Raw genomic sequence first — 21,020 nt, 5'->3', positions numbered from 1 at the left:
AAAATTATTCACATAATGAAAACCTATACTTTGTTTCAGGCGAGTTTCCCATTCAAATGCATGTAACAGTGAGAAACGCATTGTCTTGGCGAAATAAAGCGTTTTTGAACAACTTCATATAAATCGCTGTAACTTTTGATAGAAGACTCAGACAAACATATGGCTTTATCTTATAGAACTCAATATCCCCGTGCTGGGCAAACAGGTTTTGCAGCCGTTTGAGCTAAGATTTTAAAATTATTCACATAATGAAAACCTATACTTTGTTTCAGGCGAGTTTCCCATTCAAATGCATGTAACAGTGAGAAACGCATTGTCTTGGCGAAATAAAGCGTTTTTGAACAACTTCATATAAATCGCTGTAACTTTTGATAGAAGACTCAGACAAACATGTTTATGGCTTTATCTTATAGAACTCAATATCCCCGTGCTGGGCAAACAGGTTTTGCAGCCGTTTGAGCTAAGATTTTAAAATTATTCACATAATGAAAACCTATACTTTGTCTCAGGCGAGTTTCCCATTCAAATGCATGTAACAGTGAGAAACGCATTGTCTTGGCGAAATAAAGTTTTTTTTGAACAACTTCATATAAATCGCTGTAACTTTTGATAGAAGACTCAGACAAACATATGGCTTTATCTTATAGAACTCAATATCCCCGTGCTGGGCAAACAGGTTTTGCAGCCGTTTGAGCTAAGATTTTAAAATTATTCACATAATGAAAATCTATACTTTGTTTCAGGCGAGTTTCCCATTCAAATGCATGTAACAGTGAGAAACACACTGTCTTGGCGAAATAAAGCGTTTTTCAACCACTTCATATAAATCGCTGTAACTTTTGATAGAAGACTCAGACAAACATGTTTATGGCTTTATCTTATAGAACTCAATATCCCCGTGCTGGGCAAACAGGTTTTGCAGCCGTTTGAGCTAAGATTTTAAAATTATTCACATAATGAAAACCTATACTTTGTTTCAGGCGAGTTTCCCATTCAAATGCATGTAACAGTGAGAAACGCATTGTCTTGGCGAAATAAAGCGTTTTTGAACAACTTCATATAAATCGCTGTAACTTTTGATAGAAGACTCAGACAAACATATGGCTTTATCTTATAGAACTCAATATCCCCGTGCTGGGCAAACAGGTTTTGCAGCCGTTTGAGCTAAGATTTTAAAATTATTCACATAATGAAAACCTATACTTTGTTTCAGGCGAGTTTCCCATTCAAATGCATGTAACAGTGAGAAACGCATTGTCTTGGCGAAATAAAGCGTTTTTGAACAACTTCATATAAATCGCTGTAACTTTTGATAGAAGACTCAGACAAACATGTTTATGGCTTTATCTTATAGAACTCAATATCCCCGTGCTGGGCAAACAGGTTTTGCAGCCGTTTGAGCTAAGATTTTAAAATTATTCACATAATGAAAACCTATACTTTGTTTCAGGCGAGTTTCCCATTCAAATGCATGTAACAGTGAGAAACGCATTGTCTTGGCGAAATAAAGCGTTTTTGAACAACTTCATATAAATCGCTGTAACTTTTGATAGAAGACTCAGACAAACATATGGCTTTATCTTATAGAACTCAATATCCCCGTGCTGGGCAAACAGGTTTTGCAGCCGTTTGAGCTAAGATTTTAAAATTATTCACATAATGAAAACCTATACTTTGTTTCAGGCGAGTTTCCCATTCAAATGCATGTAACAGTGAGAAACGCATTGTCTTGGCGAAATAAAGCGTTTTTGAACAACTTCATATAAATCGCTGTAACTTTTGATAGAAGACTCAGACAAACATGTTTATGGCTTTATCTTATAGAACTCAATATCCCCGTGCTGGGCAAACAGGTTTTGCAGCCGTTTGAGCTAAGATTTTAAAATTATTCACATAATGAAAACCTATACTTTGTTTCAGGCGAGTTTCCCATTCAAATGCATGTAACAGTGAGAAACACACTGTCTTGGCGAAATAAAGCGTTTTTCAACCACTTCATATAAATCGCTGTAACTTTTGATAGAAGACTCAGACAAACATGTTTATGGCTTTATCTTATAGAACTCAATATCCCCGTGCTGGGCAAACAGGTTTTGCAGCCGTTTGAGCTAAGATTTTAAAATTATTCACATAATGAAAACCTATACTTTGTTTCAGGCGAGTTTCCCATTCAAATGCATGTAACAGTGAGAAACGCATTGTCTTGGCGAAATAAAGCGTTTTTGAACAACTTCATATAAATCGCTGTAACTTTTGATAGAAGACTCAGACAAACATATGGCTTTATCTTATAGAACTCAATATCCCCGTGCTGGGCAAACAGGTTTTGCAGCCGTTTGAGCTAAGATTTTAAAATTATTCACATAATGAAAACCTATACTTTGTTTCAGGCGAGTTTCCCATTCAAATGCATGTAACAGTGAGAAACGCATTGTCTTGGCGAAATAAAGCGTTTTTGAACAACTTCATATAAATCGCTGTAACTTTTGATAGAAGACTCAGACAAACATATGGCTTTATCTTATAGAACTCAATATCCCCGTGCTGGGCAAACAGGTTTTGCAGCCGTTTGAGCTAAGATTTTAAAATTATTCACATAATGAAAACCTATACTTTGTTTCAGGCGAGTTTCCCATTCAAATGCATGTAACAGTGAGAAACGCATTGTCTTGGCGAAATAAAGCGTTTTTGAACAACTTCATATAAATCGCTGTAACTTTTGATAGAAGACTCAGACAAACATGTTTATGGCTTTATCTTATAGAACTCAATATCCCCGTGCTGGGCAAACAGGTTTTGCAGCCGTTTGAGCTAAGATTTTAAAATTATTCACATAATGAAAACCTATACTTTGTTTCAGGCGAGTTTCCCATTCAAATGCATGTAACAGTGAGAAACGCATTGTCTTGGCGAAATAAAGCGTTTTTGAACAACTTCATATAAATCGCTGTAACTTTTGATAGAAGACTCAGACAAACATATGGCTTTATCTTATAGAACTCAATATCCCCGTGCTGGGCAAACAGGTTTTGCAGCCGTTTGAGCTAAGATTTTAAAATTATTCACATAATGAAAACCTATACTTTGTTTCAGGCGAGTTTCCCATTCAAATGCATGTAACAGTGAGAAACGCATTGTCTTGGCGAAATAAAGCGTTTTTGAACAACTTCATATAAATCGCTGTAACTTTTGATAGAAGACTCAGACAAACATATGGCTTTATCTTATAGAACTCAATATCCCCGTGCTGGGCAAACAGGTTTTGCAGCCGTTTGAGCTAAGATTTTAAAATTATTCACATAATGAAAACCTATACTTTGTTTCAGGCGAGTTTCCCATTCAAATGCATGTAACAGTGAGAAACGCATTGTCTTGGCGAAATAAAGCGTTTTTGAACAACTTCATATAAATCGCTGTAACTTTTGATAGAAGACTCAGACAAACATATGGCTTTATCTTATAGAACTCAATATCCCCGTGCTGGGCAAACAGGTTTTGCAGCCGTTTGAGCTAAGATTTTAAAATTATTCACATAATGAAAACCTATACTTTGTTTCAGGCGAGTTTCCCATTCAAATGCATGTAACAGTGAGAAACGCATTGTCTTGGCGAAATAAAGCGTTTTTGAACAACTTCATATAAATCGCTGTAACTTTTGATAGAAGACTCAGACAAACATGTTTATGGCTTTATCTTATAGAACTCAATATCCCCGTGCTGGGCAAACAGGTTTTGCAGCCGTTTGAGCTAAGATTTTAAAATTATTCACATAATGAAAACCTATACTTTGTCTCAGGCGAGTTTCCCATTCAAATGCATGTAACAGTGAGAAACGCATTGTCTTGGCGAAATAAAGTTTTTTTTGAACAACTTCATATAAATCGCTGTAACTTTTGATAGAAGACTCAGACAAACATATGGCTTTATCTTATAGAACTCAATATCCCCGTGCTGGGCAAACAGGTTTTGCAGCCGTTTGAGCTAAGATTTTAAAATTATTCACATAATGAAAATCTATACTTTGTTTCAGGCGAGTTTCCCATTCAAATGCATGTAACAGTGAGAAACACACTGTCTTGGCGAAATAAAGCGTTTTTCAACCACTTCATATAAATCGCTGTAACTTTTGATAGAAGACTCAGACAAACATGTTTATGGCTTTATCTTATAGAACTCAATATCCCCGTGCTGGGCAAACAAGTTTGGCAGCCGTTTGAGCTAAGATTTTAAAATTATTCACATAATGAAAACCTATACTTTGTTTCAGGCGAGTTTCCCATTCAAATGCATGTAACAGTGAGAAACGCATTGTCTTGGCGAAATAAAGCGTTTTTGAACAACTTCATATAAATCGCTGTAACTTTTGATAGAAGACTCAGACAAACATGTTTATGGCTTTATCTTATAGAACTCAATATCCCCGTGCTGGGCAAACAGGTTTTGCAGCCGTTTGAGCTAAGATTTTAAAATTATTCACATAATGAAAACCTATACTTTGTTTCAGGCGAGTTTCCCATTCAAATGCATGTAACAGTGAGAAACGCATTGTCTTGGCGAAATAAAGCGTTTTTGAACAACTTCATATAAATCGCTGTAACTTTTGATAGAAGACTCAGACAAACATATGGCTTTATCTTATAGAACTCAATATCCCCGTGCTGGGCAAACAGGTTTTGCAGCCGTTTGAGCTAAGATTTTAAAATTATTCACATAATGAAAACCTATACTTTGTTTCAGGCGAGTTTCCCATTCAAATGCATGTAACAGTGAGAAACGCATTGTCTTGGCGAAATAAAGCGTTTTTGAACAACTTCATATAAATCGCTGTAACTTTTGATAGAAGACTCAGACAAACATATGGCTTTATCTTATAGAACTCAATATCCCCGTGCTGGGCAAACAGGTTTTGCAGCCGTTTGAGCTAAGATTTTAAAATTATTCACATAATGAAAACCTATACTTTGTTTCAGGCGAGTTTCCCATTCAAATGCATGTAACAGTGAGAAACGCATTGTCTTGGCGAAATAAAGCGTTTTTGAACAACTTCATATAAATCGCTGTAACTTTTGATAGAAGACTCAGACAAACATATGGCTTTATCTTATAGAACTCAATATCCCCGTGCTGGGCAAACAGGTTTTGCAGCCGTTTGAGCTAAGATTTTAAAATTATTCACATAATGAAAACCTATACTTTGTTTCAGGCGAGTTTCCCATTCAAATGCATGTAACAGTGAGAAACGCATTGTCTTGGCGAAATAAAGCGTTTTTGAACAACTTCATATAAATCGCTGTAACTTTTGATAGAAGACTCAGACAAACATATGGCTTTATCTTATAGAACTCAATATCCCCGTGCTGGGCAAACAGGTTTTGCAGCCGTTTGAGCTAAGATTTTAAAATTATTCACATAATGAAAACCTATACTTTGTTTCAGGCGAGTTTCCCATTCAAATGCATGTAACAGTGAGAAACGCATTGTCTTGGCGAAATAAAGCGTTTTTGAACAACTTCATATAAATCGCTGTAACTTTTGATAGAAGACTCAGACAAACATATGGCTTTATCTTATAGAACTCAATATCCCCGTGCTGGGCAAACAGGTTTTGCAGCCGTTTGAGCTAAGATTTTAAAATTATTCACATAATGAAAACCTATACTTTGTTTCAGGCGAGTTTCCCATTCAAATGCATGTAACAGTGAGAAACGCATTGTCTTGGCGAAATAAAGCGTTTTTGAACAACTTCATATAAATCGCTGTAACTTTTGATAGAAGACTCAGACAAACATATGGCTTTATCTTATAGAACTCAATATCCCCGTGCTGGGCAAACAGGTTTTGCAGCCGTTTGAGCTAAGATTTTAAAATTATTCACATAATGAAAACCTATACTTTGTTTCAGGCGAGTTTCCCATTCAAATGCATGTAACAGTGAGAAACGCATTGTCTTGGCGAAATAAAGCGTTTTTGAACAACTTCATATAAATCGCTGTAACTTTTGATAGAAGACTCAGACAAACATATGGCTTTATCTTATAGAACTCAATATCCCCGTGCTGGGCAAACAGGTTTTGCAGCCGTTTGAGCTAAGATTTTAAAATTATTCACATAATGAAAACCTATACTTTGTTTCAGGCGAGTTTCCCATTCAAATGCATGTAACAGTGAGAAACGCATTGTCTTGGCGAAATAAAGCGTTTTTGAACAACTTCATATAAATCGCTGTAACTTTTGATAGAAGACTCAGACAAACATGTTTATGGCTTTATCTTATAGAACTCAATATCCCCGTGCTGGGCAAACAGGTTTTGCAGCCGTTTGAGCTAAGATTTTAAAATTATTCACATAATGAAAACCTATACTTTGTTTCAGGCGAGTTTCCCATTCAAATGCATGTAACAGTGAGAAACGCATTGTCTTGGCGAAATAAAGCGTTTTTGAACAACTTCATATAAATCGCTGTAACTTTTGATAGAAGACTCAGACAAACATATGGCTTTATCTTATAGAACTCAATATCCCCGTGCTGGGCAAACAGGTTTTGCAGCCGTTTGAGCTAAGATTTTAAAATTATTCACATAATGAAAACCTATACTTTGTTTCAGGCGAGTTTCCCATTCAAATGCATGTAACAGTGAGAAACGCATTGTCTTGGCGAAATAAAGCGTTTTTGAACAACTTCATATAAATCGCTGTAACTTTTGATAGAAGACTCAGACAAACATATGGCTTTATCTTATAGAACTCAATATCCCCGTGCTGGGCAAACAGGTTTTGCAGCCGTTTGAGCTAAGATTTTAAAATTATTCACATAATGAAAACCTATACTTTGTTTCAGGCGAGTTTCCCATTCAAATGCATGTAACAGTGAGAAACGCATTGTCTTGGCGAAATAAAGCGTTTTTGAACAACTTCATATAAATCGCTGTAACTTTTGATAGAAGACTCAGACAAACATATGGCTTTATCTTATAGAACTCAATATCCCCGTGCTGGGCAAACAGGTTTTGCAGCCGTTTGAGCTAAGATTTTAAAATTATTCACATAATGAAAACCTATACTTTGTTTCAGGCGAGTTTCCCATTCAAATGCATGTAACAGTGAGAAACGCATTGTCTTGGCGAAATAAAGCGTTTTTGAACAACTTCATATAAATCGCTGTAACTTTTGATAGAAGACTCAGACAAACATATGGCTTTATCTTATAGAACTCAATATCCCCGTGCTGGGCAAACAGGTTTTGCAGCCGTTTGAGCTAAGATTTTAAAATTATTCACATAATGAAAACCTATACTTTGTTTCAGGCGAGTTTCCCATTCAAATGCATGTAACAGTGAGAAACGCATTGTCTTGGCGAAATAAAGCGTTTTTGAACAACTTCATATAAATCGCTGTAACTTTTGATAGAAGACTCAGACAAACATATGGCTTTATCTTATAGAACTCAATATCCCCGTGCTGGGCAAACAGGTTTTGCAGCCGTTTGAGCTAAGATTTTAAAATTATTCACATAATGAAAACCTATACTTTGTTTCAGGCGAGTTTCCCATTCAAATGCATGTAACAGTGAGAAACGCATTGTCTTGGCGAAATAAAGCGTTTTTGAACAACTTCATATAAATCGCTGTAACTTTTGATAGAAGACTCAGACAAACATATGGCTTTATCTTATAGAACTCAATATCCCCGTGCTGGGCAAACAGGTTTTGCAGCCGTTTGAGCTAAGATTTTAAAATTATTCACATAATGAAAACCTATACTTTGTTTCAGGCGAGTTTCCCATTCAAATGCATGTAACAGTGAGAAACGCATTGTCTTGGCGAAATAAAGCGTTTTTGAACAACTTCATATAAATCGCTGTAACTTTTGATAGAAGACTCAGACAAACATGTTTATGGCTTTATCTTATAGAACTCAATATCCCCGTGCTGGGCAAACAGGTTTTGCAGCCGTTTGAGCTAAGATTTTAAAATTATTCACATAATGAAAACCTATACTTTGTTTCAGGCGAGTTTCCCATTCAAATGCATGTAACAGTGAGAAACACACTGTCTTGGCGAAATAAAGCGTTTTTCAACCACTTCATATAAATCGCTGTAACTTTTGATAGAAGACTCAGACAAACATGTTTATGGCTTTATCTTATAGAACTCAATATCCCCGTGCTGGGCAAACAGGTTTTGCAGCCGTTTGAGCTAAGATTTTAAAATTATTCACATAATGAAAACCTATACTTTGTTTCAGGCGAGTTTCCCATTCAAATGCATGTAACAGTGAGAAACGCATTGTCTTGGCGAAATAAAGCGTTTTTGAACAACTTCATATAAATCGCTGTAACTTTTGATAGAAGACTCAGACAAACATGTTTATGGCTTTATCTTATAGAACTCAATATCCCCGTGCTGGGCAAACAGGTTTTGCAGCCGTTTGAGCTAAGATTTTAAAATTATTCACATAATGAAAACCTATACTTTGTCTCAGGCGAGTTTCCCATTCAAATGCATGTAACAGTGAGAAACGCATTGTCTTGGCGAAATAAAGCGTTTTTGAACAACTTCATATAAATCGCTGTAACTTTTGATAGAAGACTCAGACAAACATGTTTATGGCTTTATCTTATAGAACTCAATATCCCCGTGCTGGGCAAACAGGTTTTGCAGCCGTTTGAGCTAAGATTTTAAAATTATTCACATAATGAAAACCTATACTTTGTTTCAGGCGAGTTTCCCATTCAAATGCATGTAACAGTGAGAAACGCATTGTCTTGGCGAAATAAAGCGTTTTTGAACAACTTCATATAAATCGCTGTAACTTTTGATAGAAGACTCAGACAAACATGTTTATGGCTTTATCTTATAGAACTCAATATCCCCGTGCTGGGCAAACAGGTTTTGCAGCCGTTTGAGCTAAGATTTTAAAATTATTCACATAATGAAAACCTATACTTTGTCTCAGGCGAGTTTCCCATTCAAATGCATGTAACAGTGAGAAACGCATTGTCTTGGCGAAATAAAGCGTTTTTGAACAACTTCATATAAATCGCTGTAACTTTTGATAGAAGACTCAGACAAACATGTTTATGGCTTTATCTTATAGAACTCAATATCCCCGTGCTGGGCAAACAGGTTTTGCAGCCGTTTGAGCTAAGATTTTAAAATTATTCACATAATGAAAACCTATACTTTGTTTCAGGCGAGTTTCCCATTCAAATGCATGTAACAGTGAGAAACGCATTGTCTTGGCGAAATAAAGCGTTTTTGAACAACTTCATATAAATCGCTGTAACTTTTGATAGAAGACTCAGACAAACATGTTTATGGCTTTATCTTATAGAACTCAATATCCCCGTGCTGGGCAAACAGGTTTTGCAGCCGTTTGAGCTAAGATTTTAAAATTATTCACATAATGAAAACCTATACTTTGTTTCAGGCGAGTTTCCCATTCAAATGCATGTAACAGTGAGAAACGCATTGTCTTGGCGAAATAAAGCGTTTTTGAACAACTTCATATAAATCGCTGTAACTTTTGATAGAAGACTCAGACAAACATGTTTATGGCTTTATCTTATAGAACTCAATATCCCCGTGCTGGGCAAACAGGTTTTGCAGCCGTTTGAGCTAAGATTTTAAAATTATTCACATAATGAAAACCTATACTTTGTTTCAGGCGAGTTTCCCATTCAAATGCATGTAACAGTGAGAAACGCATTGTCTTGGCGAAATAAAGCGTTTTTGAACAACTTCATATAAATCGCTGTAACTTTTGATAGAAGACTCAGACAAACATGTTTATGGCTTTATCTTATAGAACTCAATATCCCCGTGCTGGGCAAACAGGTTTTGCAGCCGTTTGAGCTAAGATTTTAAAATTATTCACATAATGAAAACCTATACTTTGTTTCAGGCGAGTTTCCCATTCAAATGCATGTAACAGTGAGAAACGCATTGTCTTGGCGAAATAAAGCGTTTTTGAACAACTTCATATAAATCGCTGTAACTTTTGATAGAAGACTCAGACAAACATATGGCTTTATCTTATAGAACTCAATATCCCCGTGCTGGGCAAACAGGTTTTGCAGCCGTTTGAGCTAAGATTTTAAAATTATTCACATAATGAAAACCTATACTTTGTTTCAGGCGAGTTTCCCATTCAAATGCATGTAACAGTGAGAAACGCATTGTCTTGGCGAAATAAAGCGTTTTTGAACAACTTCATATAAATCGCTGTAACTTTTGATAGAAGACTCAGACAAACATATGGCTTTATCTTATAGAACTCAATATCCCCGTGCTGGGCAAACAGGTTTTGCAGCCGTTTGAGCTAAGATTTTAAAATTATTCACATAATGAAAACCTATACTTTGTTTCAGGCGAGTTTCCCATTCAAATGCATGTAACAGTGAGAAACGCATTGTCTTGGCGAAATAAAGCGTTTTTGAACAACTTCATATAAATCGCTGTAACTTTTGATAGAAGACTCAGACAAACATGTTTATGGCTTTATCTTATAGAACTCAATATCCCCGTGCTGGGCAAACAGGTTTTGCAGCCGTTTGAGCTAAGATTTTAAAATTATTCACATAATGAAAACCTATACTTTGTTTCAGGCGAGTTTCCCATTCAAATGCATGTAACAGTGAGAAACGCATTGTCTTGGCGAAATAAAGCGTTTTTGAACAACTTCATATAAATCGCTGTAACTTTTGATAGAAGACTCAGACAAACATGTTTATGGCTTTATCTTATAGAACTCAATATCCCCGTGCTGGGCAAACAGGTTTTGCAGCCGTTTGAGCTAAGATTTTAAAATTATTCACATAATGAAAACCTATACTTTGTCTCAGGCGAGTTTCCCATTCAAATGCATGTAACAGTGAGAAACGCATTGTCTTGGCGAAATAAAGTTTTTTTTGAACAACTTCATATAAATCGCTGTAACTTTTGATAGAAGACTCAGACAAACATATGGCTTTATCTTATAGAACTCAATATCCCCGTGCTGGGCAAACAGGTTTTGCAGCCGTTTGAGCTAAGATTTTAAAATTATTCACATAATGAAAATCTATACTTTGTTTCAGGCGAGTTTCCCATTCAAATGCATGTAACAGTGAGAAACACACTGTCTTGGCGAAATAAAGCGTTTTTCAACCACTTCATATAAATCGCTGTAACTTTTGATAGAAGACTCAGACAAACATGTTTATGGCTTTATCTTATAGAACTCAATATCCCCGTGCTGGGCAAACAAGTTTGGCAGCCGTTTGAGCTAAGATTTTAAAATTATTCACATAATGAAAACCTATACTTTGTTTCAGGCGAGTTTCCCATTCAAATGCATGTAACAGTGAGAAACGCATTGTCTTGGCGAAATAAAGCGTTTTTGAACAACTTCATATAAATCGCTGTAACTTTTGATAGAAGACTCAGACAAACATGTTTATGGCTTTATCTTATAGAACTCAATATCCCCGTGCTGGGCAAACAGGTTTTGCAGCCGTTTGAGCTAAGATTTTAAAATTATTCACATAATGAAAACCTATACTTTGTCTCAGGCGAGTTTCCCATTCAAATGCATGTAACAGTGAGAAACGCATTGTCTTGGCGAAATAAAGTTTTTTTTGAACAACTTCATATAAATCGCTGTAACTTTTGATAGAAGACTCAGACAAACATATGGCTTTATCTTATAGAACTCAATATCCCCGTGTCAGAGTATTTTTGCTTTCTAAGATTTTATTATTCATATAATGATCAGCTAAGAGTGTTTATATTTCTGTTCTGTACTCAACCAGCTGCATATTTTAATTGCTGGCTCCCTACTTTATAACGGAAACTGCTTGCCTTCACATTATCAGTCTTTGCCTTCACATTGTCACTGTTTGCCTTCACACTAGCAGGAAACCGCCACCCACGAGTAAGAAACAACCTTGTAGAGAACACGAAGTTTTTTGATAAACCACACCTGTTTTCTTGACAAGATAAGGATGATATTTCCTTTTTTGTATGCTTCATGATGTGTATAAATAAAGCCAGACTGCACCAAGGAGGTGTGTGAGTCTCTCCCTGAGTCTCTCACCCGTGCACGTTTAAAACTGCTCTAAGTGTCTGAGTGATATTTCATTGCATCTGAGTTATCTGATAATAGAATATCTTTAACATTTAATTGGTCCTTCTGAGCCGGAGTGGACATTGATATTTTTTCAATGCTCCAATAGGAGACCTTCGTCAAGTCCTGACGTCGTGAGAAGCCCACGCTGTCGACTCCTCTCCAGGCAGAGGATAAAGTCCAGAGACGTGACGTTCGGGTTCTGGCCAGCGTTCTTATAAGAGGTCCACGACTTCAGGGGTTGATGAAGGAAACCAAAGCAACCACACAATAACTCAGGTGAATATTTAGCACTCACTCACATCTTGCGCAAAACGACTGAGGCAACCTGTGGTCTGTACATTAAATAGTTTCCCGTCAATGTATGACAGATTAATTAAGTAACATTCTCGTCTGAAAAAGGACTGGTAGAGGTTACAGCTCGCCTGAAAAAGGGCTCGGAGCAAGTTTAATGTCAAAATACGACAGGATAGTAACATTCTCGTCTGAAAAAGGACTCGTAGAGGTTACGAAGCAGCTCGCCTGAAAGAGGGCTTGGAGCAATGTAGAAAGACACAGTGTTGCCCAGAATAAAAAACTCATTACGCGTATAATCTGTTGTTTTACTGTTTTGTTGGTGGAGTAAGTTGATTTTACAGCACATTAAGGAGGCTGAACTACTCCACCGAATTGTTTACCGTTGGTTGCTCGAGTTCTGGTGGAACGGGAAAAGGTTGTGTTTCATCACATAAAATTGACACCGCTTTCAAGGCTAGCTTGAAAGTAGAAGGCCGTGTCAATAGCCTCTCCCATTCCTCGTGCCAGAGAAAGCACCACGGGTGTGTATGTGTGTGTAAACGCAAATATATTTATAAATAAATAAATAATAATAACAAGAGGAAAAAATAATAATGGGTAATAAATCAACAAAACTCACTGCTGACGAGCAGTGGCTAGAGAAAAAATGTCCAGGCGCCGGACTAATTAGCGCAAATAGATGGAGAAATCCAAAGAAACTAAACTGCCCTGCGTGGGAGGGACAATGTACTCCCTTTGCAGTGACTGCTTTAAAAGAGACCCTCCAAGCGGAACTAAACAATGAAAAAAGCTTTAAAAAGAAAGCCAAACGTCTCACAGAGTGGCAACATTTTAAAGCCTGGATGGCAGAAAATGATAAACGCACAAAGGTGCGAGAAGAGAAAAAGAAAAAGAAAAATGAACAAAGTAGTGAACTAAAAGATCCACAACACCCAAAACCACCTCCTCCATATGTGCCTGCCCCCGGCCCGTCTAATCAGCCAGTATCAAAAAACCCCTTCACTGACGCGCCAGGCCCATATGATTCAGCAAGACAGGCATTAAATTTAATGACAACAAATCACCATAAGGAAGACATAGGGAAAGACCCGTCAGGTAGGGATATGGGAGGACAGATTGACCCCCCAGGACCGTCAGGTCTGTTTCCAATGATAGCCACGCCCAACCCAAGATATGGCCAACTAACGGGTGGCGATAATAATGAAAGAGACAACAACCCTTTCCTATATGTTTTCAGAGCATGGTCCCAAACTGACAGATTTAATGTTTTAAAAGACGTTCCACTGTTAAATGAAGGTTTTGAGCCATGGAGGGAGGCAGTTGAGTTAATTAGAACACACTGGCACTTGAATGGCCATGAAATGCTCCAGGTAATTCAGGACTTATTAGGTCTAAAAATGGGAACAGTAAAGGGAGACTTCACGGGGTCAGATGACCAGGGTATAGCCCTGCTCCCCACCTCTGAGCCTCTAAGGGCTCAGTTGGCAGGATTATATGAAAGGATTAGAGTCCGTCTAGCCCCAAGAGCAGATTACGGCAAAATAGGCGAGATAAAGCAGAAGGAAGCTGAGACTGCCTCTGACTTCCTCGATCGCCTACGCCCAGTTTTCAGACAACATTCAGGTTTAAATTACCAGGAGGAGCCACAAACACCATTTCAGCAACAGCTAAAAAATGCATTTCTGAACGGCCTCCTCCCAAAAGTGAGGGCCCACGTAGAAAAACACTGGGTCACACAAAATACAGGAAGTCTGTCAGATGCACTGCAATATGCTGAACACGCAGTTAAAATACAGAAGCAAAAAGAAAAAGGAGGCGTCTTTACTGTAGATCCAGCAACAGGATTGGTGGCATTCTCTGGAGAATACAGAAGACATAAACCAGGCCCCTACAAAGGAAAAGGAAAGGCAGGAGGAGGGCGAAAAGGAGAGAGAAGACTGAAAGACACAAGCTGCTACAATTGCGGAAAGGAGGGGCACTTTGCTCGCGAGTGTAGACATAGAAAAAAGGATGACACTGAGGAAGAGGATGAAAGAAATAACAAATGACTAGGAAAAAGCACAGAAGCAGAGAGCAATGAAAACACGGACGTGTATAACATAGAGCAATTGCTTTTGGGCTCTGAACATAAACCAACTGTAATTATATACGTAAATGGGCAGCCAATGACGATGCTCTGCGACACTGGAGCATGTAAAACTGTACTGATTAAAAAACCACCAAAAGTGAAATTCTCTAATGATACTCTGATAGTTAAGTCAGCATCAGGACATGTCAGTACTAAATCACTGACTGAGCCTCTACTCTTATCTCATGAAGACAGCGGCCGCAGCTGTAAAAACCAGTGCATATATGACCCATCTTGCCCAGTTAATCTTCTAGGGAGAGATGCGCTAGAGAAACTGGAAATAGGAGTATTGCCAGGACCAGAGGGCATGTATGCAAAGCTAATGTTAAACGAGAAACAAAGTCCAGCAGATTATCAGATTAATGTGTGTCAAGGACTCGGACAGCCTCACTACTACTGGACATTAGACCTGCCCTCACTAGAGCCTTTACAACACATAGCAAATCGATATCTGCCAACTCATTCAACACGACAGGACTACACTCAGTATCACAACACATTGAGGTTCAAACAGAGTCCAGGTCCTAATCCTGTGTATGACCAAGAAGTACACAAGCTAGGACCACAAATGCTGACATTACAGCACCTATATGTCACCCAAAGTGGTAATGCAGTGTGCTCTGTGCTGCAGCCTGAGGCAGTACAACGAGTAAATAGGATGCCAAATCCACATGTGTCAGTAGCACACAATGACAGTACTGAGTGGAAAGATTTAGGCCGCATTCTCACCCAAGTTGAAAGAGACAGATATGAAAAAACTGAGGACACGCATGAAGGATGGCTACAAGGTTGCAGAACGGGATGCATGAGATACACATTAGGGTGGGTGATCACTACCCACCCAGCCACATACATGACTGACAGCACTGATTTGCATGTGCAGGAAGATAGTGAAAACTGACATATACTCTCATTAGAATTACACCCAGAACTACAAGAATTGCCCACAACACTATGGTCCACAGGATCGACAGATGTAGGATTAATTAAAGGAGCAGATCCTGTTGTAGTAAAAACTACTACAACCTACAGGCCAGTTAAACCACAATATCCCTTGACGGCAGAAGCAAAAGCAGGGATCAGGCCAGTAATTGCAGATATGGAAAAAGCAGGCATTTTAGTGAAAACAACTAAAGCAACCTGTAACACTCCAATCTTCCCAGTGAAAAAAGCAAACACAGGAAAATATCGCCTAGTGCATGACCTCAGAGCAATAAACGAAGTAACAGAACAAATCCCACCTGTGGTAGCAAATCCACACACAATCTTAAATCAAGTGACGCAAAAAGAACAATGGTTCTCAGTCATAGATCTGTCAAACGCGTTCTTCTCGGTGCCATTACACCCAGATTCACAAAATCTGTTTGGCTTCACCTTTGATAACGAAAAGTATACCTATACAAGACTGCCACAGGGTTTTCAGAACAGTCCCACCCTGTATGCAGAGGCATTAAAGAAATCTATGTCACTATGCACACTCCCTGCCACAGGGCAATTTCTTCTGTACGTTGATGACATTCTCGTCACGGGAGATACACGAGACAACTGCAGAAAAAACACCATGACTGTGTTGAAACATTTAGCGCAGCAGGGCCATAAAGTATCACAGCACAAGTTACAGCTGTGGAGCCAAGAGGTCACATACCTTGGCCACAAACTCACAGGAGAGGGAAGAACACTGTTAGACAGCAGAAAACTAGCAGTACAGATTGCTCCAAAGCCTCTCACAAAACAACAAATGATGAGTTATTTAGGTCTCTGCAATTTTTGCAGATGCTGGATACCTGAATATGCTCTGCTAGCTCAACCTTTGCAAAACTTAATTTATGGAAAAAATCTAGCACTGAAAGATAAAATAGAATGGACACCAGAAGCAGAAAAAGCATTTAATGATCTAAAACTTGCACTGCAGACGCGCACAGTTTTGGCATTGCCAGACTATGAAAAACCTTTTTACTTGCATGTAGACGGAGGTGCAGGCTACATGAAGGCCGTTCTAACACAAGCCTTTGGGGAAAAGCAACGCCCTCTTGCATTTTATTCGTGTAAGCTAGATTCAGTGGCCTCAGGACTGCCCTCGTGCGTGCAGGCATGCGCAGCTGCAGCAGAGGCAGTTAAGAAATCCGCTGACATCGTCTTAGGACACACATTGATCGTCAAAGTTCCCCACGCTGTAACCTCCATCTTACTGCAGGCGAACTTGTCTTATCTCACACATGCAAGACAGCTCTCATACGTAGGCATCTTGTTATCACAGTCACACATTACAATCGAGAAGTGTGGTCAGCTAAATCCCAGCACACTTCTCCCCACATCAGAAGATGGTGAAAAACACTGCTGTATGGAAAAGCTAGATGAAGAAACAAAACCACGAGCCGATATATATAGCACACCACAGTCAACTTTCACTGACATTTTTGTAGATGGATCAGCTTCTAAAAATAGCTTAGGTCGCAACTGCGTTGGTTATGCAGTAACCACAGTAGACACAGTTCTGGAAGCAAGACCTTTGACTTCCTCTAACTCTGCACAAAGTGCAGAACTTACAGCTGTTGTGAGAGCATGTAAGCTGAATGAAGGAAAAAGCATAAACATACACACAGACAGTCAGTATGTCTTTGCAGCAGTACATCATTTCGCAAAGATTTGGCAGAACAGAGGCATGGTCACTTCTACTGGTAATCCAGTACAGCATGCACACCTTTTAAAAGAACTGCTAGAAGTGATAACACTGCCGAAAAAATTAGCATTGTGCAAATGTGCCGCACACCAAAAAGATAACTCAGAAATTACTAAAGGCAATAACTTTGCAGACCAAGCCGCAAAAAAGGCAGCACAACAACATATACAAACTTTAATATCTGAAACATCAACGTTAATACCACTTGATGTACTTAAAGATGAACAGAAAGCTGCATCCATCACAGAACAGAAAAAATGGTTAAGGTGTGGAGCACAGCTAGAAAATGACCTAATGACCTGTAATGGCAAACCAATACTGCCAAAATCTCTACACAAGACAGCAGCATTAGTGACACATGGCTTAACGCATTTGTCAACGGGTGGAATGATGAATGTCCTCTCTAAACACTTCTACACTCAAAATTTTGAAAATTCAGCAAAGGAATTCATCAGAACATGCATGATTTGCCAAAGACATAATGTACAGGGGAACCTCCGACCACAAAGAGGTCATTTCCCCACACCACCTCACCCTTTCCATACAATCCACATGGATTTTATTGAACTTAACGAATGCCAAGCATCAAGATATGCTCTAGTAATTATAGATGTATTTTCAAAATGGCCAGAAATCTATCCAGTCAAAAGAGCAGATGCAATATCAGTGGCAAAGTGTTTATGCAATCACTTCATCCCCACATATGGCATTCCCAGTCTGATAAGGTCAGACAATGGAACACATTTTGTTAATGACATCATCAGCAAAGTCTCTGAAGCTCTAGGATTTAGCATCAAACATCACTGTGCATATCACCCACAAAGCGCAGGATTAGTGGAAAGAACTAACGGCACAATAAAACAGAGATTAAGAAAATGCATGGAAGAAACAGGAAGACCATGGCCTGAATGTCTAGGCCTAGTAAAGATGTGGATGAGAATAACACAAGGTTCTCAGAAACTTACACCTTTTGAAATCATCCACGGGAGAGCGTTTCCATTGCCAATTACCAGTGAACCTATTAATAAATCAATAAGGGAAACTACCCTAGCAGAATGGATGACTAAACTGTTTGAAAATAAAGAGATTGTGTTAAACAACCAACTGCCGAGTGATTTCTCTCCAGTGTCTTGCAGGTTACAACCAGGTGATTGGATCCTGATCAAAGTACTCCAGAGAAAGAATTGGAGTTCACCAAGGTGGGAGGGCCCATACCAAGTCCTACTTACCACACCCACCGCCTGCAAAATAGCAGAAAGACCATCTTGGATCCACCACAGCCACTGTAAAAAAGTGAGTGACAATCCAGACGCTTAGACGCCGGCTCCCCTGGCTTCTAGGTGATCTATTGGTGAAGGGAAGGGCTGATTGGGTATATCCCGCCCTTTTTTACTTCTCGCCAATAGTCTACTCACCAGAAGTCTAGGTGTGCCTGGTCATCATGAAGACACTTGTCCTCCTAGTGGCCAGCATTGCGCTCCTAGTGAGCCTACTAACACTCACCCAGATGAGAGGAAATAAACAACACCACCTGCAAAAAGGATGGACACATGATAATTCGCATCTACGTGACCTGAACCAAGACCATAACCACCCATGGATGAACAACGCGTGGTATAGATATGTGTATGATAGAACACGCACCGACAACAGCACGGAATGCTATGTATGTTCACATATGCCAACAACAGCCGTACACGCAACAATATATGGAAAGGCACCTGAACTTGACGAAGCGATGTGTGTGTTCAACAAAGCAACAACTGGCAATTGCACACGCAGAGATTTGATGGCAACAGGACTGACCCTAAAAGGTCAAAGCACAAAGAAAGAAGACCTAATTCCATGGTGTAGTGACACAGACGTCAAACGTGTCACGAAACCACTTTCACAACGACGTATCCTAATTGAACAGACAACCCCTTGTGCCTACAATCTGACGAACTGGAACTACACCTGCAACGAAAAACATTGGGTAAACGTCAAAGCCAACAACACAAAAAACAAATCATTCGCCATAGTTTTGCCGCCGGACATACAGCACCCAATGTGTTTCAACTTCTCCGATGGAAACAGGAAACTTGGACGAAACCGCAACTGCACACAGACACTTGACCTGACCCAATCCAAAGGAATACACACCTTCAAAAATTGAACTTTCTGGGTCCAGGGAGCCGCTTGGGCCTGCGGGCCTAAAACCTACTTCATGCTCCCACCGAACTCCACCGGTCTGTGTGCACCAGTACTAATTTCAGACCACACCTTCAAGATCACAGCAGAGACACACACGTCAAGAGCAAAACGTGAAGTTGCTGAAGTCACTGAAGTAATGCCACATGACTCAATCTATGGATCAGATGTGCCCAAGAACTTCAAACTATGGACTGATGGTCAGAAAGTCCTCCACTCCTTGTTCCCTTGGGTAGGAGTTGGGAAAAACATGCTGAGGATCGAGACACTTGACTATCGATTTGGACTGTTCCTAAATGCTTCAATGAAAATCAACAAAGCGCAAAATGAAGAACTCGACGCAATACGCATTGTAGTGATGCAACACAGAGTCGCACTAGACATAATTCTAGCTGAAAAAGGAGGTTTGTGTGTATTGTTTGACACTACATGTTGTACATACATCCCAGACAACATACACTCACAAAACATGACCGACGCTTTGAACACCTTGAGAAAGATTGAAGATGCTGAACAACAAGACTATGTCACAAGCACTGATGATTGGTTGACATGGTTACTAGGTGGTTCATGGAAGTCCCTTCTGATTAAAGGACTTGTTGGAATAGCATGTTTGCTTTTACTGTTATGTGTTTTCACAACATGTGTAGTACCCTGTCTGAAGAAAATGGTATCAAACATGGTGACAACTTCTATCAATGCTTATGTGATGACGTCTCAAATGGAAGAAATTTTGAAAGATGATCCATACAGTAATGTTTAGTTTAATTGAACACAGGACTGTTTTATGACGTTCAAACCGAAAATGTTTAGACAAGAGGTTATGAACTGACAAAAATAACAGTACTGTCATGTAAGAAATCTAAACAACAGGAGGGAATGTCAGAGTATTTTTGCTTTCTAAGATTTTATTATTCATATAATGATCAGCTAAGAGTGTTTATATTTCTGTTCTGTACTCAACCAGCTGCATATTTTAATTGCTGGCTCCCTACTTTATAACGGAAACTGCTTGCCTTCACATTATCAGTCTTTGCCTTCACATTGTCACTGTTTGCCTTCACACTAGCAGGAAACCGCCACCCACGAGTAAGAAACAACCTTGTAGAGAACACGAAGTTTTTTGATAAACCACACCTGTTTTCTTGACAAGATAAGGATGATATTTCCTTTTTTGTATGCTTCATGATGTGTATAAATAAAGCCAGACTGCACCAAGGAGGTGTGTGAGTCTCTCCCTGAGTCTCTCACCCGTGCACGTTTAAAACTGCTCTAAGTGTCTGAGTGATATTTCATTGCATCTGAGTTATCTGATAATAGAATATCTTTAACACCCCGTGCTGGGCAAACAGGTTTTGCAGCCGTTTGAGCTAAGATTTTAAAATTATTCACATAATGAAAACCTATACTTTGTCTCAGGCGAGTTTCCCATTCAAATGCATGTAACAGTGAGAAACGCATTGTCTTGGCGAAATAAAGTTTTTTTTGAACAACTTCATATAAATCGCTGTAACTTTTGATAGAAGACTCAGACAAACATATGGCTTTATCTTATAGAACTCAATATCCCCGTGCTGGGCAAACAGGTTTTGCAGCCGTTTGAGCTAAGATTTTAAAATT

The 21,020-nt window shown here is 38.9% G+C and overlaps 1 protein-coding gene across 1 annotated transcript; it reads left to right on the top strand.

Annotated features, from left to right (window-relative positions):
* Positions 1-17,150: 17,150 nt before the first annotated feature.
* Positions 17,151-20,671, top strand: LOC146567927 (uncharacterized). The gene is made up of 2 exons (XM_085283640.1): positions 17,151-19,352; positions 19,473-20,671. Exons 1-2 carry the CDS (start codon positions 18,652-18,654, stop codon positions 20,161-20,163), a joined length of 1,392 nt encoding a protein of 463 aa, XP_085139766.1. The 5' UTR covers positions 17,151-18,651; the 3' UTR covers positions 20,164-20,671.
* Positions 20,672-21,020: the final 349 nt, after the last annotated feature.

This window comes from Mchenga conophoros, linkage group LG8 (genome assembly GCF_057382185.1).
Source record: "Mchenga conophoros isolate Kocher_MC1m ecotype Shallow Benthic linkage group LG8, M_conophoros_male_GT1.1, whole genome shotgun sequence".
In the NCBI taxonomy this organism is placed as follows: domain Eukaryota; kingdom Metazoa; phylum Chordata; class Actinopteri; order Cichliformes; family Cichlidae; genus Mchenga; species Mchenga conophoros.
The sequence above is the reverse complement of the archived record's forward strand: the minus strand, read 5'-3'. Positions and strand labels throughout refer to the sequence as shown.

Coding starts and splice junctions, on each gene's coding strand:
- LOC146567927 (XM_085283640.1), top strand. CDS start 18,652: ATGAAGACACTTGTCCTCCTAGTGGCCAGCATTGCGCTCCTAGTGAGC. Junction 19,353..19,472: donor CAATCCAAAGGAATACACAC/CTTCAAAAATTG, acceptor TTCAGACCACAC/CTTCAAGATCACAGCAGAGA.